Consider the following 26,268-nt stretch of genomic DNA (forward strand, 5'->3'; position numbering starts at 1 on the left):
GTCAAACAACTAAGTGGAACGCCTCTGGCATGCAGTCTCGGCTGCATTACGCGATTCAATATAGCAACACTGAGTGTTGACTTTAAAAACAACTAGTAAATAATTATTCACAAAAATACTCCTATGATAATAGGATGTCCATTGACCCAACATGACCTTTGACCATAATCATGTGACCTATAGACGTGTGCAAAACATACTTGATAACGCTTATGTCTATGATCAACTGACTAATGAACTTCATACGTGGGGATCCATAAACTTTAACAAATACCCCCAACACGGCCAAAGTTTATTGACATTAAATGACCTTTGATCTTGGTCATGTGACCTGAAACGCACACAGGATGTTCAGGAATATTATGTCGAACATGAACTATATAGATCCATAATTTGTTTAAGTTATGATGACAATTTCGCAAATACCCCCAACATGGTCAAAGTTCGTTGACCTTAAGTGACCTTTGACCTTGGTCATGTGACCTGAAACTCGGGCAGGATCTTCAGTGATACACTGTTACCCTTATGTATAAGTTTCATGAACGCGGTCCATACTTTCTAAGTTATGACATTTAAAAAAACTTAACCTTGGTTAAGATTTCCATATTGATCTCCCAAACATGGTCTAAGTTCAGATGACCTTTGACCTTGGTCACGTGGCCTGAAACTCTGGCAGGATGTTCAGTAATACTTGATAACCTTTATGTCCAAGTTTCACGAACTAGGTGCATGTACTTTCTAAGTTATGATGACATTTCAAAAACTTAAACCTTGGTTAGGATTTCAATGTTGACGACGCCGCGGCCGCCGCTGTCGGAAAAGCGGCGCCTATAGTCTCGCTCTGCTATGCAGGCGAGACAAATGATAAAATAGAAGTCATGCGGTCAAGTTCCTGGATAGGTCATGATTGTGCGGGTCATTACTTTGTGCATCAGCTGAGCGAAAGGCGAAAGGAGGTGATGAGTAATGCGAACTGCATTGTATAGGCTAACTATCGGAAGCATTAAATCAGTGGCGGATCCGGGGGTGGATATCCGGTCCGTGCAACCCCCCCCCCCCTTGTGAGAGCCATAAGAAATATTTTAGTTTAAAATGCTGTGCTTACGCAGGTGATTGAGTTTTGTCAGACGTGAATATCAATCAGATGTCTCAAATGACTTGACCTGTGGAGTGTTTCATCAACATTTTTTGTCGTTGTCAGATTTGACAACTTTCCTTGATTTTGATTGGCTGAGAAGCACGGTTACTATGGTAACTGTCGGATGAAATGGGACTTGTCGGATAAAAGTCCTTTCATGAAGCGCTCCCAAGGGCTCGAACCTCGAAAATTCAAACAGTTGTTTAAAAGTCAAGTCCACCCCAGAAATATGTTGATTTGAATAAATATAGAAAAATCAAAATAGCATAATGCTGAAAATTTCATCAAAATCAGATGTATAATAAGAAAGTTATGACAATTTAAAGTTTCGCTTATTTTTCACAAAACAGTTCTCAGAGAGTCGATGATGTCCCTCACTTGCTATTTCTTTTGTTTTTTATTGTTTGGATTATGCAATATTTCAATTTTTACAGATTTGACAGTAAGGACCAACTTGACTGAACCATAAATGTAATAACAATGGTATATACCATGTCATGTTCAGGGAGGAATAAAACTTTGTTTCACAGGACAACAGGGAGAAAATTTGAATATTTCTTATTTCGTATAATACAATACAAAAAAAATAGTGAGTGGATGACGTCATCATGCTCCTCGTTTGCATACCGACCAGGATGTGTATATAACTATTTTTATGAAATTAAGCGAAACTTAAAAATATGCAGAACTTTCTTATTTTACATCCGATTTTGATGAAATTTTCAGTGTTGTGCTTGTTGGATTTTTCTCTGTCTATTCAATTCAACATTTTGTAGGGGTGGGCTTGTCCTATAAGTATTACAATTTACAGAAAGATTTGACAACTTCTAAGACCGACTTGTAAAAAGTCTATTATCATTTTTTCCCTGTCAATCATTCTGACGGACCGCGGGCTTTTGACACAAGCGGCTATTCGCTCGTACCGTCTATCCTCGCACTCCGATTATGCGCTGTCAGAATCAAGAGGCGGGGCGTGTCAGATGAATACAAACATGAATAAACATTAGTTTTTGCCAAGCGTCATGCAACACGTGATTTGGAGAACACGTGTAAGGCATATTTTGTAATCATCGGTACTCATTTGCATGGCATAATCCATCGCGAGCTATTCTCATCAAGTCACGTCAGAGTCATGGGAGACGGGTGGCGGTGTGGTGGTGGTGGAGGGGGGGGGGGTAAGGAAGTCGTATACAGCCAAATATGTTCTGCATATCATGACCCTGAAAAATCCTTTATATTTTTAGTCACAGATTTGACATCTTCCTAGTGCCCGTAACACAAAACTTAGCAATGATCGTAGAACATTTTTCTACGATTGATTCCATTGACTACACTGTACAATCAAGGAGATAGAGTGATATCTCCTTGGTACAATCAATCGTAAAATCAAGCGTACGATCAATTGCTAACCTTTGTTGCCATTGGTAGGCCTTGCAAACCTGTGCAAAGGAGTGTTTATGTGGTTCATGAGTCTGGATTGCGTAATCGTTTCAAAAATCTAAATCGTAAAAGGGTTTACAAACAAACTTATCTGTTCCAGCAACATTAAATACTAGTAATTATGATGTACACAGAGTACTTGCCAGTAATGAAACGTAAAAGCTGATTTTCAGAAATGAAAATCTCAGAGGCCTAGACCCTAGTTAGTTAGTAAAAAAAATAATAACAATGATAATAATAAAAAGAAATAAACAACATGAAGAGGCTGTACATTGCATGTGGCACAAATGTTATTTTCAAAATTCAAGAGAGATTTTTTTTCTTGGTCATGGAACTTTGGGGAAAGTGTGTCAACCCCCCCCCCCCCCCATATAGACATGCAGTAGTAAATCTACAAAGTAAAAAAAAAGAAGAAGAAGCGCACTGTTTAACCATGTCACCCTAACAACAAGTTGGTTAAACTTTTTTTTAATTGCTTAAACTTTTTAAACTACTTTTTTTTAGTTTAAACAGAAAAGTTGAATAAATATCAAGAAAGTTATGAGCATCTTTGTCGCATTGCCAATGGGAGATCTCCATAGCATGATCGCAATATCATGAATATTAAAATGCTCATAACTTTCTCATTATTGGTCCGATTTTTCTAAAACTTTCTTTGATCTTATTCTTTGATTTTTCTATTTCCACACAAGCCCACTTGTTCCAAAGGTTTCATTCCCCCTTTAAAATTTTAAACAGTGTTTTCAGTGTTTAAATAATTGGGAAACGGCATCCATACACTGGTAATTAAAATGATGTTAACTGATTTGAATTTATATTTTATTGATTTAATTCACTACATTAATTTTTATCTAAAATTAAGCACGTTCTGTGATTCGAAATGCTTAATGTAAACTTTCTTCCCTTTGGTTTTCAATCAGGCCAAAGGAGACCGACAGAGGCGTCGATCCTGGGGGGCAGGGGGCGATCGCCCCACCAACAAAAATATTGGGGGACAAGCATAGCGTTTCGCCCCCCCCCCCCAATAATTCCTTGAGTGCGAAAATAAAATAAAACTATAAAGTTACACAGAAATTGGCAACTTAGCCAAATACAGTATAAAATTTGGTTTTTACAACTTTAGTACAATACAAAATTATGATTTTCCCTTTTTCAGAATGGAATATCGACGAGGTTATCTCGAATTTAGGAAGAGGAATAGGAAGGTAGTCATATTTTTATATTATGACAAAATGTCCTTTAAATGTCCCGATCCGAGGTCAAAAAATAAAAAATTCAGCCATATTGCAGGATGTAAATGAGATCGATATATTCATCGGTGCTATTCTGACCCGGTGTGGTATTGGGCTTTCAGTGACGTCACTCATCATTAGTCTGATTATCTTCTTTATTCTCAGGTGAGAATATCAAGTATTATATCCCTTACTTAAGATTGTTGTATTGAGAGTGTACACAAGGAGAAAAAGAATAGTTTTACTACGAAAAACGTTTGCCATGAAATAGTTCATTTTCCTTGCTGACGTCACGCATAGTCCATTTTTTTCCCTAGGGAAAAAGTGAACTATACTTTTTTTGACCCCGCCCCCTACTCGATTCGCGAGCTGTGCGGCGCGATGCGAGCAGAGCGCTGCTCAGCCCAACGGTACTCTCTACTGCATGCCACGGGAAACTTTCGGCGAGCTGCACTAACCAGGTGCGCTCGCTGAACAGACGATCAATACGGCAAGGCTTATTGTTTTATCAACTTCTCAACGATTGTTCCATCATCGACTTATTAAAAATCATTTTGCTGTAAAAGTCGGGTATCAACGAAGAATATCGTATGAAGAATATATATGAGTGGAAGGGATATAAAACAAATATACAATGACCCATTCTCGGAACTGGCTAAAACTATTTGCACTCAGGAACATCACATAGTACTATTCTCCCTCGGGCCGATGGCCCTCGGGAGAATAGTACTATATGATGTTCCTTCGATGTGAATAGTTTTAGCCAGATCCTCGAGTGTCATTGTATATTTGTATAATGTATCGTTTGTTGTGTGGTTTTGAAAAAGGACGTTCCACAGTTATGTTTGTGCGCATTATGATCTGCGCATAGTTTATACTCTGCGCGCTGACGTCACAATGGATGAACAGGTGATTAATTAGCTGCGGGTATGAGCTGATTTTTCTCATCTTCTGCACTTTAACTGCAGATCCGATGCGTTATTTCATGAAGCTAAAAAATGGAATTATTCCATGGACCATTCAGAAAAAAATTTCTACAATTTCAAAATATTTTACTCTGCATTGCTGCCAAGAATAAAACAATATTACCCCGAGTTTGAGTTAATGGTAGAGTGGTTTTGATTTTTTCTTCACATATAGATACAAAGCATTCGGCGCATATTTGGTGTTGTAAAAAACACATTTGCTCTAATAAAAATGCTGATAGTTTAAAAACAAGCACATGAACCCCTATTTTTTAATGTTTGTACCTCTTAGGTATACCTTTCTCTACAACTCTGCAAATTTTGGTGAAAAGGACATGGATTTTGAATAAAGTGCAGCATTTATTGTACGTTTGTAGTTTGTAACTGAAATTTTACATTTTTTAGAATTGGATGTTTTTATCGTTTACGCCTTTTTTAAGAACTGTCAGTGCTGTTAAACTTTAAATTGCAAACAAATAGCACTATAAATATATTCTCCATTCTAACGATACAATTATAAACTCTCTTGCGAAATTTGATGACCTTTTTCATGTATTTTGACTGAGTAATAGAGGTTTATACTCATTGTAGTAATATTGGGCGGTCTAAAAATGCCAAATTCTTTTGAATGCGCAATTCTTAAAAACATCAATTTGGGTGAACTTTGAAGCTCTATAGCAACAAATCAAGCACATGGACCTATGTTAATTTTTGCATATTTCGAATATTAAGGTTCTAAAGTATCTATGTGCAAAGTTTGGTGAAAATGACATGGATTTCACTTTAACTGTGGAACGTTTAAAACGCGCTTGAATTATCCACTTTCGCGCTCCCATTATTGACGTAGGAAAATACCCAATTACCCATCCTTCTCATGATTTATAAATATATATATATATATGCGTGTGTGTGTGTGTGTGTGTGTATTTGCATTTGTGTGATCAAGTGCCTTTGGAATGTTGATTCTTGATTTTGCCCCCCCCCCCCCAATCTGAAAAATGGATCGACGCCCCTGGAGACCGATACTGCTTACAGTGCATGAGGGGAAAAACCTATCTTGATGGTTATCCTGACTATCATATTTCAGTGGCGTACAAAACGGGTGCGTGGGGACTCTCCCCCTCCCAATTCTCACTACTAAATTTGAGAGGCACAATTGAAATTTGTAAAGTAAAAATGCCGTTAAAACAGAAGTGTGCCCCTCCCCCCTCTCTCTTTGAAAAGTGAAGAAGTGAAGAACTTTTTTCCTTTTTTTTGCTTGTCAATTATTTCCTCAGAAAAATGTGCCCCCCCCCCCCCCCTCTACGAAAATCCTGGATCCGCCCCTGTGCAGGAAAGTCGTGCTTTACCATGAATAACAGTCTACGTATTTATCTACCTATCCTATTTTCACCAACGACACAATGAATACGGATTTGACATAACGGGCCCTTAAGACAATTTCCGTAGATAGGCGGGGCGAGTTAGCCTACAGGGAAATACAGTGGCAAAAACGAATGATGGGTTCAAAGGCACAAAACGTTTTTATGTAGGTACAACAACTACTACAAAAAGTTATTTGATTTAGCACCAATATACCGACATGTTAAGCATGCTATGTCATTGTATACAAGGACTTTTTCTAGGCCTATATAGACATTATGTAAATAAAATTAGGGCGGACCCGCCCCGTCGCAAAAGGAGCGAACTTGCCCCACAGGCAGCAATTTTCTCTTCTCTCGATCTTCGCAAAAAACAAACTATATGTTGAGGTTTCAACGGCATATTTCAGGAAGCAAAATCACACCTCTCTTAACAACAAACCTAATTATAACTGCACTAATGAGCTTCTATAGAAAAATACAAGAAATTTGAAATATTTTTGAAACACTAAATGGCCTCGAAATGGATATAGTCGCTGGGATTCCGAGCACATGATCTCTCACCAAGGTATGTTGCTACCTTTGGGTAGGTTTTAATTACATCATCAACAAAACTTATATCCAATCACAGCAAAGAGGAGAATCACGTGGTGGGTGGATTCGCGCCTAGGGCTGACTAGCAAACTATAGTATTGACTAGCCCCGCTCTCCCCAAGTCATATTTAACTTGTCCCCTCAAATTTTTCGCACATTATACGCCACTGCTAACTATAATCCTTAAACATCAGATCCGGGTATGAGTTGTCGGTTAACCAATTTAAAAAAAAATGCCTTTAAAGGGGAAGTTCACCCTGACAAACAGTGTATTGTATAAATAGCAGAAAAAATATTGACCCAGGTTTGAGAAGAATCCATCTAAGAATAAAAAAAGTTATTAGAATTTAAATTATTTGATTTGTGACGTCATATGCGAGCAGCTTTCCTACATAAAATCAATTAAAGGTCATTTTCCCAGAAAATTGAAAATGTTTTTCAGTGTATACCTTTAGTATATCAACAGACAAATCATATCACACCCGTTTCTAAAAAGAAAACAAAAATAAGTCACAACAAACCATCAAAAGATTTAAATTAATGCATTTTATATTACATAATAGGGCAGCTGCTCATTTATGACGTCACAAATCCCAAATTCAAAATTCTAATAACTTTCTTAATCATTAATGGATTGTACACAAACCATCACCAATATTTTTTTTTCTCTCTTTTATTTTTACAATAAACTTTATTTCAGGGTGAACTTCCCCTTTAAATGGAAGTCACATACATGACGTCAAGTGCTCATACTTTATAAAGGCAAACAAAATAATGTATCAACGATGAGTATATCTATACATCAAACAAGCGTATAGTTTTTTTTTTGTCAGTATATCGCTCGACTTATTCGCTATTTCTGTTCGGTATAGGCTCTATATGGGCGGATCCAGGGGGCAAAAGCGACCGCCCTCCCCCTATTGGCCGCCCAAAAAACAAAAAAAGAGGGAACTGAGAGGGAAAGATATTTTAAAAAGGGGGAAAGGGGAAGAAGAGGAGAAAAAGGAAGAGGATTTATTATTTAGAGGAAGATGGAAAGTGAATGAAATAAGGGGAGAGGAATAACTGAAAATAGGGAAAACAATCTGGGGGCCGTTTCATAAAGCTGTTCGTAAGTCAAGAGCGACCTTTCTTACGTGGTTAATCATACCATTTACCACAAGAAAGGATCACCGGTCGTTCTTAAAGTCGCTCTTAAAGGACAAGTCCACCCCAACAAAAAGTTGATTTGAATAAAAAGAGAAAAATCCAACAAGCATAACACTGAAAGTTTCATCAAAATCGGATGTAAAAGAAGAAAGTTAGGACATTTTAAAGTTGAGCTTAATTTCACAAAACAGTTATATGCACACCCTGGCTGGTATGCAAATGAGGAAATTATGACGTCATCCACTCACTATTTCTTTTGTATTTTATTATATGAAATATGAAAAATTCGAATTTTCTCCTCATTGTCAAGTGATACAATGATTAATTCTTCCCTGAACATGTGGAATTAGCATTGTTTAATACTATATGGTTCAGTCAAGTTGGTCCTTATTGTCAAATCTATAAAAAATGAAATATTGTATAATTCAAACAATGAAAAACAAAAGAAATAGTGAGTGATGGACATCATCGACTGAGTCACCTAGTTGTGCATATCACTGTTTTGTGAAAAATAAGTGAAACTTTAAAATGTCATAACTTTCTTATTTTACATCCGATTTTGATGAAATTTTCAGCACTATGCTAGTTTGATTTTTCTCTATTAATTCAATTCAGCATTTTCCTGGGGTGGACTTGACCTTTAACTTACGAACAGCTTTATGAAACACCCTCCAGGTCACTTTATGAATTCAAATTAAAAAAGTTTACTCGCGCTTCTCGCTCACATTACCTCTTGAGTGAGATAATCATCTGATCAAGAGGATACATGGGGCTTGAAATATGCCGTTTTCAATTCAATGTACAAAAACAAAATATTCTGCTCGCGATTCGAGTTTTATTTTGCTTGGTGAGTTACCCTTTTCATGATTGCAGTCATGATTACCAATACACACAAAAACAAAATGTGCCGGTATAGATGGCGCTGTTTATATTAAATTTGAATGCCTAATTCACCTGCCAGTCCTTCTTTTTCTCCTCCTCTTCAGTCCATCTCGCTCTCTCCCTCCCCCTCTCTCTCTCACCCCCTAAACACTATTTCCAATATTTATCACTTCCTCGTTCTATTCACATATTAATATCCTCTTTCATTTTGTTATGGCACCTATACCGCATAACCAGCAAAGTATACAGAGACAGTCTGTAACGACATACTTTTTTTTCTTTTTGGTATATCAAATTAGTCTGGAAGTGCGTTATGATGTAATTCTCCCCGTTGATTGCACGACATGCTGATGTCTTGAAGGAAAAAGGCTTAAGTAGAAATGCTAGTGCGACTGATACCTCGATCGGATACCTGCATGGTAGCACCTTCATGTCGGTTTTTTTTTGGGGTGTTTTATTTATTTAGCGAACTGTTGGACCTCGTCGCTCCCAAATTATTTTGTCGTTCCTGTTGAGTTTGGTGAAAATGCCCTTCCTGTAGAATCGATGTTAGGTAACTGTTGACGAAGAGAGCAGCATAAAAACAATGGCTCCATTTATAGACTTTGTAGACGAGTCTGCATGGGACTCGCTTCATAAAACTTGTAATATAAAATATTTGCTATAAAAACTATAACTGCTTCAAATCATTCAATCACGATTGGTTGGTAATATATTTCTTATATAAATTGTGTATTTGGTAACAATATTTATGAAACGGTAAACTGGTGTTGATTTGCCTTCGTAATTTTCGAGTGTATATGCGAATGAGAGAATCGATGATGTCCCTCACTCACTATATATATTTTTTTTAATTATATATATACAATATTTCGTTTTTACAGATTTCACAATAAGAACAAACTTGACTGAACCAAAAAAATGTTAAACAATGGTAATTCCGCATGTTCAGGGAGAAATAAAACTGCTTCACAGGACAATGCGGAGAAAATTGGAATATTTCATATTTCATATAATAAAATACAAAATAAATAGTGAGTGAGTGATGTCATCAGTTCCCTCATTTGCAGACCGCCCGGGATGTGCATAAATAACTGTTTTGTGAAATTAAGCGAAATTTTTAAATGTCATATAACTTTCTTATTTTACACCGATTTTGATGAAACTTTCATTGTTATGCTTGTTGGATTTTTCTCTTTTTATTCAAATCTACTTTTTGTTGGGATGGGCTTGTCCTTTTTAGGGGGTGAGGGTGGTGTTACACTAAGTCCAGCCGATTCCGACACCGGCCTCAGTCCACTTTCGAAGTGTATCGCTACCCAAAGATCCAGTCGGAAGCTTAACAGGAAAATCATCATGCCCTTCACGATATGGGGTGGGTAAGATTCTTGCCATCAGTCAACGCTGAATAATCAGTGATATCTTGTGCTTTGGAAGCTTACCACCTTACGAAAGCAAACTTTCGATAAGAAAAAGGTCAAGACTAGAGTTTAACGCAGTAAACGAACTGAATGATGAATTTCACGCAGTAAACGAACACAAACTCCACATTCACAAAATAACCGATGATGTGTTATTATTGGAGGACTGCGAATGTGTCTCCGGCTATTGGTCAATTCTTAGCGTCACGTGATTCTGATGTTTTAGGGTCAACTTTATCGCTTCGGTATATCTCCTTTTTATTGATTAAGCAAGAACAATGCGCCTTTTCACTATTCCGTGCTTGCATCTTTTCCAGATGATCATAGTGCTAATAAATAGCAAAGTCAAAGCTTCACGTTGTACTTAGAATAAAGCCTAATCCATGATGTCTCAAATACATTGTATACCGGCTTAATGCATGCACTAACAATAAAGTATTCAGAGTGAAACGAAGCAGCCGATTAGCAACGTACGATAATAATTGAGCACCATTCTATTCTGAGGTATATTATAGGCCCGTATTATGAAGTCGATCGGTTTAACTTAAACTCAGGTTTAATGTTGTGGTTTAAGTATGGATAGCCAATATTGTTACATAAATAACCAACAGTAGATATATCATATTTCAGCTCATTTGACTCTAAAATCATTCATAATTGTCTAGGAAGTATAAATAGTTGATTGTCTTCACCATCGATGAATCAGGAAAGAGCACAGTAAACATAAGAAACATACAACTTTATTTTTAAAAAATGACACCTTTGGCTTCCCATAATTTAAGCACAGAGTTAGACCATGGTCTAAGTTAAACCTAAATTCAGAATACGGGCCATAGAGTTTGGATGAGTGTCGATAAACGATGCAGGGCCTGAAAAGATTCACGCACTCTAGATCTTATAAATGTCAAGTCCACTCCAGAAAAATGTTGGTTTGAATAAATTAATAGTGAAAAATCAAACAAGCACAACATTGAAAATTTCATCAAAATCGGATGTAAAATAAGAAAGTTATGACATTTCAAAGTTTCGCTTATTTCTTTAAAAAAATGTTGTATGCACAACTCATGTGATTTGCGAATGAGAAAGTTGATAATGTCCCTCACTCACTATTTCTTTTTTCTTCTATTGTTTGAATTATACAATATTTCAATGTTTACCGATATGACAATAAGGACCAACTTGACTGAACTATAAAACAATGGTAATTCCACATGTTCAGGGTGGAATAAAACTTTGTTTCACAGGAAAACGAGGAGAAAATTATGATATTTCATATAATAAAATACAAAAGAAATAGTGAGTGGGTGACATCATCAGTCACCTCATTTGCATATCGACAAGGATTTGCATAATACTATTTTGAGAAAGTATAATAAGCAAAACTTCAAGATGTCATATCTTTTTTTATTTTACATCCGATTTAATGAAATTTTCAGTGTGTAATTTGCTTGTTGGATTTTCTCTGTTTATTCAAATGAACTTGTTGTTGGGGTGGACTTGTCCTTTAATAATTATCTTAATAGGTCTGAAAATTATTATACATGATTGCATTTTATTATTCATAATCATGTGTGATTTTTGTGAATGATTACAATTTGGAACTATGCGCAAAACAAAGGCTACATTATAGGCCTGTTTCCACTAGCGTACCTACGGGGGGGGGGCAGAGGGGGCAGTCTGCCCCCCCTGACGAGCCACAACCCATGCAAAGGACGTATCCCTGCCCCCCCTGACGAGCTTGAAAGACCTTTATTGGCCCCCCTAACGAGCTTAAAGATCTTTTTTTTATTTTTTTTTTATTTTTTTTTTGCTTGTCAAATTTTTTTCTGGTACGAAATCCTTCATTTGTGATTGAAGACCTTTTTTTTTTTTTTTTTTTTTTTTGCTTGTCAAATTTTTTGGCGGACGGTTTTGCCCCCCCTGTGAAAAATCTATAGGTACGCCACTGCCTGTTTCATTATATTCCCTGAAGGCCAAGTTAGGATTTTGGGAGCTCCAATATTACATGGACGCCGACGTGTAAGCAGCAAATCTGACAGCTCTGGGCTGGTGGTAACGAATTTTACACTTTTCTACAATTTATTGAGCAACATTCGACAATACTTCGTCGAAATACATTTCATCAAGACATTGATTCGATTTTGAACGTATTTTCTCAATAAAATATCGTGATATTTGACTGTATTCTGCAACGGATCTGTACTCCGCCTACTCCACCATGCCGTACGAAACTCGAGCTAAACCACAGCAGCCACACGCTTCAGGTGCCACGCCCGACCAGCCCTCCCTTAGTGAACTCAAAACGGACATAGCAAAACTATCGGACCTCCTCTGCAAGAAAATAGACGCCATGCACATCAAGATCTCTGATATTGAAGCATCGTTAAAAGACACAAGTGACCGTGCGCTGAACATTGAGCAAAACGAAATCCCAAAGCTTCGTAATGAACATAAAGCTGACATAGCAGCCATCGAAAAAAAACTTCTCATGATGGAAATATACCAGCGCAAAGCTAACCTTCTATTCTACGGAATTAGTCAAAACAGAGATGAGAATGTGTATGACAAATTGAGAAATGTCTTCATTGAGCTCGGCATATCACCTGAAGCGGCAGCGAAGATTACTATTGTGAACGCCCATCGACTCCCCCGGAAATCAAGAACCACGGATGGCGACCAAGGACCGGACCCCATCATAGCGAAATTTGCGATCATGACGGAACGCGAACTCCTACTTGACGCCTTCCAAGGACGTAAGAAGCACGCAACCGATGTTGACGACCCAGCGGATAGGCAAGGCGCATCGAGCAGACCGCAAAGCAGGATTTCCGTCAGAACTGACCTACCGCCTGCAATGAAATATCGTCGCGGAAAGTTATCTAACATCGCTTATCGTCTCCGCAAGGAAAAGCATCTATCAACGAAAATATTCGTTCATGGAACGGATGTTATTCTACAATACAAGGAAAAAAGTGCAAGAGATTGGAAAACGTATACCGATGAAGGAAATTAGGTATCTACATCGAGAGGATTGATGATTTGACTATGAGGATTGGAAATGAAACGCAACGCAAGTTAAGGAAACCGACATGAACGTAAGAAATATTTTTCTTTCTCCCCTCTTCATAGGAGATTATTTTTTTTTTATTGTAACAGGATTCTATAACTTCTACAAACGATTTATAAGATTATAAACACATTTTCAAATCAGTATTCATAAACAAGTTATTGCAAAGTGGACTTTATACAATTACTATTATTTTTCCAACTTAGAGAGAGAAAGTGATATGGAGATTTAAACACTGTAAATTACCTTTCATGCACAATATAACATAACATTAAGTGTATGTATTATATATATATTTCTTTCTTTAAAAAAGAGATGAAATTGACGAAACAACTTCACGACTTTTTAGGTAACTTATTTTCTATATAAAAGATATAGGCCTATTGCATTTTGTCTCTCTCACATTGGATTAGTGTTATGATTATTATATCAAATCATATTGATGAAGGCCTAAATAATACTGACAGTAGGTCCATGTTTTGTCATCACTTCTGGCAATGAATATGAACACATTTAACTTTTAAATTGTGAGATTCTTGAGTTCTGTTGTCGCATCTCTTTTTTTACATACATCGCAGAATGCTATCCTTATGTGGCTGTAGCTGTACAAGTGGATGTTACATTCAACAATCCTAATTATTATGACAACTAAGGCTGTTGTATTAAACATATTAAATTCCTCTGAATTAAAATGAGGATTTCAGCTCATTTTCCAATGGCAGTTATTGATATGTTAAACGTTCCATTGCGGAAAATGGCTGGATTTTAATCAAACTGAATTATGCTTTGCACGTTTGGCAGCTTATAATAATTGGTCACTTCAAAACAAAGCGACAACTTAATTCAAAAATCATATTACGGTCAATGAATCTACATGATATGTAACTGTTAAATTGATCATAGTAATTAGTCATTTGCCTATTTTGTTACTCAAAAGTCAAAACACACACACATGAAGTTTAATGCAACGTGGAACCTTTTTTCACAAATGCATTGAAAACCAACAAAATATATACAATTATTCGATGCAAATGAAAAAATATATAGGCCTACAAAATCTTATTTCTTAAGACGACTTTTAAGCAATTTTTTTTTGCTATAGTTATTTGAACAACACTGAAATTATCCAAACGTTCAGCCTATATTGTGATGTACCATTATACTGTACGCATTATTTTCCATAGGATCCTCAAAATATGAACTCATGTGTCTTGTTTTGAATTCCTTTGTATCTATATGAACTATCCATGTTCCACCGAGTATCAAATATTCTTAATAATGAAATAGACTGCGCTTTTTGTAATCTTTATATCAAATATCCATGTATCTAATAACAGGCATCTCTTTTATGTCATTATTGAAATTCATATAAAAATCAAGCTCTACGCCTTTTATCTATTAAACAAGGATCTTCATTTAATCCAGTCATTGTATTCACATTCCAAGATTTATACATTTCAGGCCTACCATTTTACCTGATTTTTCTGACTTAAAATTTCTTAAATGTCTTTACCCTTCCTGGCGAACGTAGGGGCGTATTTTGTATACATTTAGATATTTGTTTGCATACTCCACTTCGTTTAACACATATCACAACCAGGTCTGCGGACAATATAGTTAATACATTTTTGCTATTGGGAACCGAAGCATAACTTCATATGAACTCTATTTCAAGCTCAGATTATATTCTGATAAGTTTAGACAATAGTGATCTGCGATTGCCCTGTATAAGATACACCTTTATGAGATTCTTGAATTCTGTTGTCGCATCTCTTTTTTTTAAATATGTATACATCGTGTAGAATACTATCCTTGTGTGGCTGTGGCGGTACAAGTGGAAGTTGTTTTTAATGCTCCAAATTATTATGACAATTAAGGCTGTTGTATTTAACATAGTGAATCCTCCTGAATTCAAATAAGGGTGTTTACAGTTAGGACTATTGGACATGTAAAACGTTCCATTATATCACCTTCCACGGATAAGGGCCGGATTATAATCAAACTAAATTGTTCTTTGCCCATTTGGCAGCTTATACACGATCATTTATCAGTTCTAAACAAAGCGACAACGGAATTCACAAATCGTATTATGTTGGTATATGAATCTACATAATCTATGTAACTGTTAAATTGATCATAGTAATTCGTCATTAGTCTATGTTGATGTTCTTTGGAGCACAGTCACAAGAGCTGGCTCTATGCATTTTTACCCATCAAACGCGATCACTATATGTCGACCTAAGTCAAAACACACGCATGGAGTCAAATCCAAATGAGGAACTTATTTCATAAATACATTGAAAATCATAATATATATTTAATCGATGCCATTAATAAAATCTTTCTTGAGATTTAGGCCTATACAAATTGTGGGAAAATCTTTATTTGAACAACACTAAAAACATCAAAACGTTTTGTCTATATCATACACTATAGGCATTATTTAAACATGATCTAGAACATAATACTCATTTTCCATATATAGTATCCTCAAAATACGAACTCATGTGTTATGTTTTGATTTCCTGCGTAGATCTATGAATCGATGTTTATTTGTTATCATCGATCATGTTCCTTCGAGTATCGAGTACTCTGACCATTGACCTACTTAACGGTCCATGCTCTAACCGATGGAATGTAAACTGCACTTGTTCAGATTTACCTCGAATATCATGTATAAATTCTTTGCTATTGCTTTTGTACCATTATCTTTTTATGTATATCAAGCTATAGGCCTATCGTCAATTAAACAAGGATCTTCATTTATCCATTCATTGTGCCCACATATCATGATCTCATGTGACGCCTACCTTCATGACCTTTTCACCTGAATTTCTCCTTCCCTGGCGAACCCAGGACTGTGTTCTTTTTTCTTTATTGAAGTAAATCTGATTTTTCTTTATTCATACTCCATTTCGATTAATACATAGAACAATCAGGTTTACCGACAATAAGGTTACATTTAAAGCACTTACAGTGCAAACGGAGGCTTGCGTATAATTTTTCATGTAAATTGCATTTCAGCCCAAAACAAAACATGCGTGTATTCTGCATGGTAATAATAATAAAAATGATATTAAAAAAAAAGTGATCTGTGATTCATTTGTAAAGTTTTGCCACATCAAGATAATTACTTTGCTATTCGTAGGCTGTGCAGATCAGATATATTTGCACCTTCTTTAGGATTTAGGCCCTATAGGTAACCCGCCTTAGGGCCTATAATGCCTTCTTTATAATCATAAACCAACTTTTTATTGTTTTATACGTCCTGGGCAAACGCAGGAACACAATATACATTTATATTCCGTTGATAATTCACGTAAATAACATTTATAAAAAAGCCCAATCTCACTTTTGAATTTTTTGTTGGCCTTGTATGACATACTGTCAACCCATTTTATTGAGAATTCAGGAATCACCTGGACATAAATACGTAAATGTTGTTCTCATTTTAAAACGACACATGCCTTCAAACCATTCAACTTGTGTAGTGGCTTTCCCCATACTGGAGATAGTCATTTCAAATTGGGATTGATATTGTCTATTATGTTGGATGTTCTTTCATCAATACATGCTCAGTGCCTTTCGGGTCTTCTTTCTCATTTGCATTTCTCGCCTAAATTTCCTATCCTAACCAGGCAAACACTTCAACGAATTGTTTTCATCTTTTTTATTGATGCAAAAATTCTTTATTCTTCGCTTCACCTACGTTGCTTTGAATCAGTTTTGCCGACAATCAGGTTAAAGTCAAAGCATGTATGGGCCTATGCAAATGAGAATATGTTTCCTATTTTCAAGATTCAATCAAAACAAGTATTTAAAATAAAACATGTCTTCTTTTTAGCTTGCATGTTCAGCATCCCAAGGTTTAGTCATTCAAATGATATCGTTTTACCATTGTTACACATTCTATATGCTATAATCATAATGACATATTTCATATATTTGCTTTATGTATGTCCAAATTTATGGTTTATGAACGCCACTGGAATGATGCTTGATAATAGGTCCATGATTCAAACTAGTTACGCGTTAGAAGCGCTGTTTGGAGCTTTGAGCGCTTTGTTCGGGTGTGTCGCTCTGGCAACAGTTGTTCCGACTTTTGAATAGTCTAAAAAAAAACAATTTGTTTAAAGTTTGGTTAAATTGGTTTGAGCAATGGTTGTTGGAATGGCGGCCTGAGCGACGTGCTTGGGGTTTGAATGGCGTTTTTTCTTTTTGTTTGCGGTGTACATATTTATCCTATCTACGGTATTTCCGGGTAATTGCCATACCGGCAATTGAACCCCTTATCTTTGAACAATAACATTGTCTAATTTATTGTGATGGAAAAAATACATGCAATTTTATTTGATCTATTGTTCGTTCAGTTTCCTGAGTGTACACAAAACCATGTGCAGCTGTACTATGTATATACATTCAATTCTTTTTCCAGGCAATGTTGCCCATTTTGTTGAGGGTAATAGAATCCCACGAACATTATGTTTTATCTTAACATAATTATTTGCAAACAGCTATTTTACCTTTTTTCCTCCTTCTCCCCCCCCCCCCCAATTTTTTTGTAGCAAATGTCACAAAATACAGGTTGCCACTAGCCTTGAGTATGTCAGACCGTCACGCGTGAACACACCCTTATACACTCAACGCAAAACACATGCACCCCTCCTAGCACCTTGCACGCACCGAGCACTCCCAATCGTACTGCAAACCAAAATGTACCTCATTTGGATGACATATTTAATGATGAAGTATTTGCCCCCCAGAGCAAATATTACACTGCTAAAGAATTTATTTCAGCTTTTAATACTAAAAATCGAAACGATAAACCAAATCACTTTAGCTTAATGCACATAAACATTCGAAGCTTACAAAAGAACTTTGAAACTTTCAGTGAATTCTTAAATATATTGAATAAATTTCCATTCTCTATTATAGGTATGACCGAGACGTGGTTACACTCAACAACCCCTCCCATATTCGAAATTGATAATTATACATTTAACCATATAGATCGTAAACAAGGTAAGGGAGGTGGGGTCGCTTTTTATATTCACAATGATATGCATTATAAAATAAGGGACGATATTCAACTTGACGGGTTAGAAACTTTATTCATAGAAATTATCGATGATAAACATAAAAATAAAATAGTCGGTGTAATATATAGGCCACCAAACAGCGTTGTTGATATATTCCTAGATAGATTAGAATTATGTCTCGAAACTGTATCTCGTGAAAATAAGGACATCTACATCATGGGCGATTTTAATATAGATCTCTCAATACCTTATACTGCCCTCGGCCAACACATGATCACTTTGATGTCATCATTTTCTTTTAAACCTCTCATTGATAAACCTACGAGGATAACAAATGCGACACATACAATTATTGACAATATTTTTACAAATGTATTTAATACCAATAATAATGGAATAATATATTATGATATCTCTGATCATTTACCTATTTTCACGATATGTTCAAGCACCTATCGCTTACATAAACAATGCAACACAGAACACACTACTCGACGAAAAGAGACCAAGCGCAACATAGATTCCCTAAAAACAGATCTGTTTACAGAAACATGGCAAGATGTTTATCAAGAGCAGGATGTTAACAATTCATATGAAATATTCATAAACAAACTTCTTCATTATTACAACAAAAACGTACCTTTGACAAAAATAACTTCAAACAAAAAGAAGAATAAACAACCATGGATCACTCAAGGAATAATTAAATCTATATTTACTCGCAATAGATTGTATAAGATATCACTTAAATCACCTACAATAGAACATCAAAATAAATACAAAAAATATCGTAATAAATTAACATCTGTAATCCGTTTAGCACGAAAATCTTACTTCTCAGACAAAATTGAAAACAATAAAGACAATAACAAAACTTTATGGCATACAATAAATGACATTCTAGGTAAGAAAAAAGATGATCGAGACAATGATGAATTTTTAGAAAATGGTGACCACATCAGAGACCCCAGTGTTATTGCAAACGCATTCAATTCATTTTTTACTAATGTTGGTCCAAACCTAGCTTCGAAAATTGTTACCAATGACCATGATTTTTCACAATATTTAGATAACCATAACGAACACTCCTTATTTTTCAACCCTACAAATATTCAGGAAATGTTAGAAATTGTTCGATCCTTAAAACCCAGCAAATCCAGTGGCCATGATGGGATAAGTGTATATCTACTTAAACAAATAATTTTTTTCCTGGCTTCTCCACTTGTACATATTTTCAATCTGTCTCTCTCTCAAGGTGTTTTTCCTGAATCGCTAAAACTTGCCAAAATTATTCCAATATATAAAAAAGATGACCCATGTCGGATTGTAAACTACCGCCCTATTTCACTGTTACCAAGCATTTCCAAAATACTTGAAAAAATTGTTTACAATCGTTTATACTCATTTTTGGACACTAACAAATTATTAATCCCCAATCAATATGGTTTCAGAAAAAACCATTCAACCGATTATGCAATTTTACAATTATATGATAAAATAACTGATTCACTTTCAAAAAAGGAGCACACTATTGGGGTTTTTATGGATTTATCGAAGGCGTTCGATACAATGGACCATCGCATATTACTGAGTAAACTAAAGACATATGGAATCAGAGGGATCGTACTATCTTGGTTTAAAGATTATTTAGCTAATAGACGCCAATATGTTAATTTTAAATCCAAATCATCTAATATATGCCCCGTAATATGTGGAGTACCACAGGGTTCAATCCTGGGACCTTTATTATTTTTAATATATATGAACGACATTGTGAACACATCACCCTTACTTACATATGTTTTATTCGCAGATGACACCAACATATTTTATTCACACCACAACTTAAACATACTTGATGCAACTCTCAATCAAGAATTAAAGAAATTATCAATATGGTTTAAATCAAACAAACTTTCACTTAACATAGATAAAACAAATTTCATGTACTTCAAACACATTAATTCTAAACATATATTTCGCGATAATATTTATATCAATGATATACCCATTAACGAAAAACAAGAAACTAAATTTTTAGGTGTAGTGATCGATGCTAACATAACTTGGAGTAGTCACATTCGTAATATAAGCATGATGGCAGGAAGAGGCATAGGCATTTTGTATAAATTAAAATATTATATCTCTCAAAGATCGTTACTTATGCTCTATAACTCATTTATCTTATCGTATATATCTTATTGTAATATTGTATGGGGAAATAGTAACAAAATCAAAATCGATTCAATATTGCGCCTTCAAAAGAAAGCACTTCGCATTTGTCATCACTCCCATTATCTCGCTCATACTGATCCTATATTTCATGATTTTAAAACATTGAAGATCTACGATATTCACACTTATCAAACTGCTATTTTTATGTACAAATTTTCCACCAACACTATACCAACACCCTTTCGAAATATTTTTGTCTATAATAGAGACATTCATTCATACCCTACTCGACATTCATCTGACTTTCATTTAACAAACCCAAAACTAATAATTGCTCACAAAACAATACGGCATCACGGCCCGGATGTTTGGAACAACCTTCCGAATGATATCAAACAAGCTGCATCTCTTATATCATTTAAAGCTTCACTAAAGAGGTACCTTTTATCTAAATACTTATAAATTATCACCTGCACTCGCACTCACTTGCACACACTTCATCTTGCCCCTTCCCCCCCCTTCCTTTTATTATATTTTAAGCTATATAAGTGACATCACTTTTAAATAATAAAGACTCGGTATTTTTATTATGGTTTCCATGTAGCCTCTTTTCCCCTGGCTGCTATTATTTCAAGCTTTCAGCTTACGATAGCTGGCCTCTGCATTTACATTCATTTGTTATTGTTTACATGAATATTATGTCTATTATATCTACTTAACTACTATACAATTGTCACCTTTGTAACTTGATCAGTATGTATGTTTCATTTTATATCATTGTTATAAATTTGTAATTTTGATTTATTAATAAATGCAGAAATACTGCTTTAAAAAAAAAAAAAAAAAATATAGTCCATCTTCTCATCTTGCAATGTTGTAGTGAACGAATAATTAATAATTCTTGGAGACACTGTATAAGTGAAGTGGTGCTCAAAAGTTATAAAGCGAGTTTTACAACTTCAGATTTGAAAAAAAAAAATTTAAAAAAGTTAGCCACGCTCTCTCGAGGAAAAAAATAAAGCCTAAATATAAATTTCATCAATCAGAAATGTTTTCAATAATGCTTTTCTCAACTTCATATACAAAACACACAAGTACTTCACGCAGATGATAATCTCATGGGGAAAATATCCGTTTGCACCAAAATGCCAATTTTTACATAATGAGTGCCTCTTTTGGCTGTGCCCCCCCCCCAACGTAATAACGTTCCATCGCCCCTGATCCGTGGTTCATGAAAGAGACGTTTGTTTTTAATTTTTTTCCATTTACTCAAGTCAATTTTTGGTCTGGTGGACTTTATTTTGTTTGGGTAGTATAGTCCTATATTCAAATGAGAACCTACAAATGACGCAGAAAACTACTTGGGCATTATAGGATCATTTTAATCAATTTATGATTTAAGGAATCTGATTCACATGCTTATGTATAATGTTGCAATGTTTCCCCCATAAGATAGCTATTTATTATTCATAATTTTATTTACATTAAACTCCCTTTTTTGTTATATTGTAGTAATTAAATTTTTAAAAAATTACCTGACTTGTATGTTTCATAATGATTTTAAAATGTGAATACTGTATTTACTTTGCTGTTTTCGTGGAAATGAATTAAATGATATGAAATTCTATCATGACATTTGTCTTCCCCTTTTCTTTCTCCTTTTCACACGCCTGGTTCCTTAAGTAAAAGGCCTTTAGAGAAAGTCATTAACAATCAAAAAGTAAAATCAAAATCTAATTGACATTTATTTGTCGGATTAGTCTTTTTTATTGGCATCAGTCATTTTTACATAGAACAATGAATCATTGGCCGATGATATTGCATGCAGATTTTCCTATGCATGCATAATTAGGTTATTTTTTAATTATGTAATAAGGGTTTTTTTTGTATATGGGTGTAAATTCGATCCAAAGTAGATAAATGGTTTTATTCTATGGTCACCAATTTCAGTGGGGGAATTTCAAAGTTCAAGTTGGGCCGAATTCAGGGCCACGGGAACGATTTTTTGAAAAAAAGTTTCAAAACAAAATGGAGGTCAAATTGTTCCAGAAGAATTATGAAGGTCTTTTTGGTTACATTTTCCCATTTTTGCACATACCTGAGGGTGCTGTGTCTATGGAGAATAATACACGCAGCGATGATCCCCCCAGGAATTTTTTTTTTTTTTTTTGGGGGGGGGGTGTTGAAGCACCCCCGCTTCCCAGGCTCTGGGACAAAGCTGAATTCGAGAAAATGTAGCACTGATCAGTTGTATGCAGTAACAGCCCCATCACATTCTCGATACACAGTACTAGGCCGAAACTCACTATCGACATGTCGTCTGCTTGCACTATACGGGTTCCGCCCCCTTTGATCCTGATTGCATATTTACATTACCCCCATAATTTGACTACATTTAATCTTAACAGCCTATAGCATAGAATTATTCGTCGTTGATACTTTACCTGGCTGATCATTATCATGCTAACAATGACATTTAGAAAATTATAGTATCTCATGTACAATCTGTATGAAAAAAAAGAATTGATATCCGGGATTGGTATATACAAATCGTATTGATCATTTTCATGCGTTTTACAGGATTTTATGTTTTGATAGCTGCTTTTCCCTTTAAGATGAATATAAGCAATGAAACTACGCATTTTAAGTAAATTTGCCTTAAACTCTACCCCTCCTCGGAGTTTTGTAAGCTAGATTTACACGGTCTTGCTAAAATTATTGATTTTATTGGCAACTTTTCATTAGCAGACCACAAAAATCGCGACTTGTTCGAGTCAGAAACCCGGAAGCTATTCTCAAGCGAATGCCGATGAATTGACTGAATTACAACTCTCAGCTCCGCTAGCGCTCGCGTCTCGCTCGATGATGATTGGCAATATGTGGCAAGCGCAGTGATAGAAAATCACTGCGTAAGAATGTAGTTATAGGAAAGTGATTCCATATTTCCTATCCAAATGGAATGTATATTTCAAGCGTAATAATAAAAAACTTGAAATGAAATAAAAAGGTACTTCGGATTTATGATGATTCCATCAATAAGAAATTGCATATCATAGGATGAATATAAAATATTTAATCCGGAACTACTTGATTCTTCTCTACTCATGTCGGCCTGCATGAGTCCGTTTGGCCGGTACACCGTTAATAAATTTCTTTGATTTTTCCAAATTCTTCAGGTTGTAGAAATAATAACTTTAATATATTAGTGGATATTGAAATCCAGCAAGATGTCGCAAGTATTGCCCATTCGCTTTCAGGAGCACTTGCAGGTAAGCCGTTTGTATTCACAGGTTTCAGTAAAGTCTATTTTTTCTGTATCGTTTACGTGTAACGTGTATGGCCTCTGTGTGTGTGATTCATCCTCCACTGCATGTAGTAAGATCCGGTGAATGTACGGAGTGTGTACGGTCATGTGTGTGGGCAATGAGAGATACACGCCCTCCAAATGGATAAACGCCGGGTTACAGTCTAATGAAATTCTTTGATGAATGTTTTGCTCTTGTCCAGTAATTCTGTGTAAAATGAAAAGTTTTGTAAACTGTCGGTAGAATTATGTTATCGATGCTTTTTCATTATTCATAAATTTTAATCACAAACAGACCATTGCCATGGGCATGGCATTTAATGTCAGATTGTTAACTCCAGTTAAAAGTTGAAACTGAGTAAAAACTTTGATTTGAAACTTGAAATGGCTCCATTTTCGGCATTGGTTTGGTAACAGACATAAGGTTCATCGTTCAGTCCTGGACGCAGGATCCTCTGTTCCTCTATGTCCAGCTCCTGGTGATATACAGCGACGTCTGAAGAATTGGAGCAGTAGAAATATTGCGATTTGCTGTGAAATCAAGGGCCGACGTTTAGCGGCAACAAAAATTGGTGGACACATCAGGGGGGGGGGGGGGCACTTCCATTGACAAGTGGATTAGTTATTTAATAAAACGTAGAAAAAGATACATGTATGTACGACATGTAACTGTAAGTAAGAAGGGTGTAGAAAACAAATGCTGATGACATGTTATGGGAAGATCTGATGCAGATTGCAGATATTAATGCAGTAACATACGAGATTGGAAGAGGGTGTGATTTGCAAGGGTGATAAAAACTCAGGGTTGTTGATTTTTTTGATTTTTTTAAAAAAATCAAAAAAATCTGATTTTTTTAATTTAAATCGGATTTTTATGATTTAAATCAGATTTTTTTGATTTTTTTTCAACGAAAAATAATGGTCACACTTAACAAGTTTTAAACTATATTTAAACTGTTTTACACCAATAATAGTGGTCAAGTAGTCTTTTGAACATTGTGTATTGTACTATTTGACACAATAATCCACTTATATACAGATTATTTTTTTATTTTTTTAAATAATTTATTTGCATTATAGAGAGGGACATTTTATGGAAGCCCAAGTAATGTTATGTATTATGTATACATTTAAATCAGTCAGTCCAAAACATCCAAAGTGTTACTCCAATGCATGAAGTACTCAAAGAACTTGAGAATTTCCAACAAAATTGACATTATTAAAGGCCTGTTAGGGTTCCTATACTGCCCTTGGGAATTCTAGCTGGGAATATTTTCTAGAATTATCACATGGGGGATTTTAGCTAGGAATATTTCCTAGAACTATCACATGGGGGACTTCCCAACTAACAGCTGGTAATAGCTAATAAACTAAGGGTTTTGCAACTTAAGTAATTGAAAGAATGGGTATTAATAGTAACAAGAAGGAGGTACATACAAGTAGTTCAGCTGTTTTGTAAAAGTATCCAAGTTGTGGACTTTGAGCACCTTTGTAGATTTAATATATTATTTTATTGAAGATTTAACAGTTTGGTGTACATACAGAGAGTTATTTATCATTACTTCGTTAGAAACTTGTTGTTTTCATCAGTTTTGCTTGTTTTACAATTTGAAAATAAAACAGTGGTGTTAAATCAGACTCCATGAGGGTGTATCATTCTTTTAAAGTATCTCTAAAGCATGTGGAACAGAAATGAAAATGATTACATTGAAAGTATCTGTTAAGAAGAAGAGAAAATAGAGAAAACTAATTTTTTTCATAAAAGTTGATTTAAATCAGTGATTTAAAAAAAAAAATCAAGTGATTTAAATCGTGATTTAAATCATGATTTAAATCGACATGATTTAAATCAAACAACCCTGTAAAAACTAGAATGTATTTTTTAAAAGGGTCGACGAGTTCTATACCTTTTGTGCTAACAAGATTGAGTTTTAAGGGTCCAATTTTTCCTGGCAATTTACCTCCGACCGATTGAAGGGTGATTTATCCTCGATACTCCAGTCCATGCAAGTGGGAATACTTGATAAATGTGGGGTTCTGTAACTAGGGGGTTTATACTTGTTAAGGGCAGGGTTTCTTACCCAATTCTGGTTAAGGGTCGGGCTTTAAACTGCTATCGTTAAGGGGGTGCGTTTTAATATGATCATAGAAAATACTTGTTTAGGGTGTGTTTTTTTTTTAAAACCCCATTGACTTGCATGATATCCACTGGTCAATGGAAGTGCACCCCCCCCCCCCTGTACACATCCAAATTTGTTATTCCAATTCCACCTACATGTATTTTGTTTGTTCTAAATGATAGTAAATAAACTCTTCGTCCATGATATATTCTATGGAACCCCTATAACATGTCCTCCCATGAAAAAGCAAAACAAAACATGTGATTCATCATGATAGAGAGTAAATCATCACTATTATTATATTTATAAACTCTATTAGAGTTTACTTTTGAATGCTATCATATCATCTTCGCGCTGGTTTTCAAATTTATCCTGGTGCTG

General features: G+C 35.3%; 1 protein-coding gene across 2 annotated transcripts in view; it reads left to right on the forward strand.

Moving 5' to 3' along the window:
• Positions 1-23,351: 23,351 nt before the first annotated feature.
• The window catches only part of LOC129254373 (clathrin heavy chain 1), a 45,419-nt gene continuing 42,502 nt past the window's right edge, over positions 23,352-26,268 (forward strand). For both annotated transcript variants that reach the window (XM_054892833.2, XM_064115491.1), the window contains exon 1: positions 23,352-23,732. In XM_054892833.2, coding sequence (XP_054748808.2) covers positions 23,691-23,732 — 42 coding nt within the window. In that variant the 5' untranslated portion in view covers positions 23,352-23,690. The remainder of the gene's footprint in view (positions 23,733-26,268) is intronic.

Source organism: Lytechinus pictus, chromosome 2 (genome assembly GCF_037042905.1).
Source record: "Lytechinus pictus isolate F3 Inbred chromosome 2, Lp3.0, whole genome shotgun sequence".
Classification (NCBI taxonomy): Eukaryota; Metazoa; Echinodermata; class Echinoidea; order Temnopleuroida; family Toxopneustidae; genus Lytechinus; species Lytechinus pictus.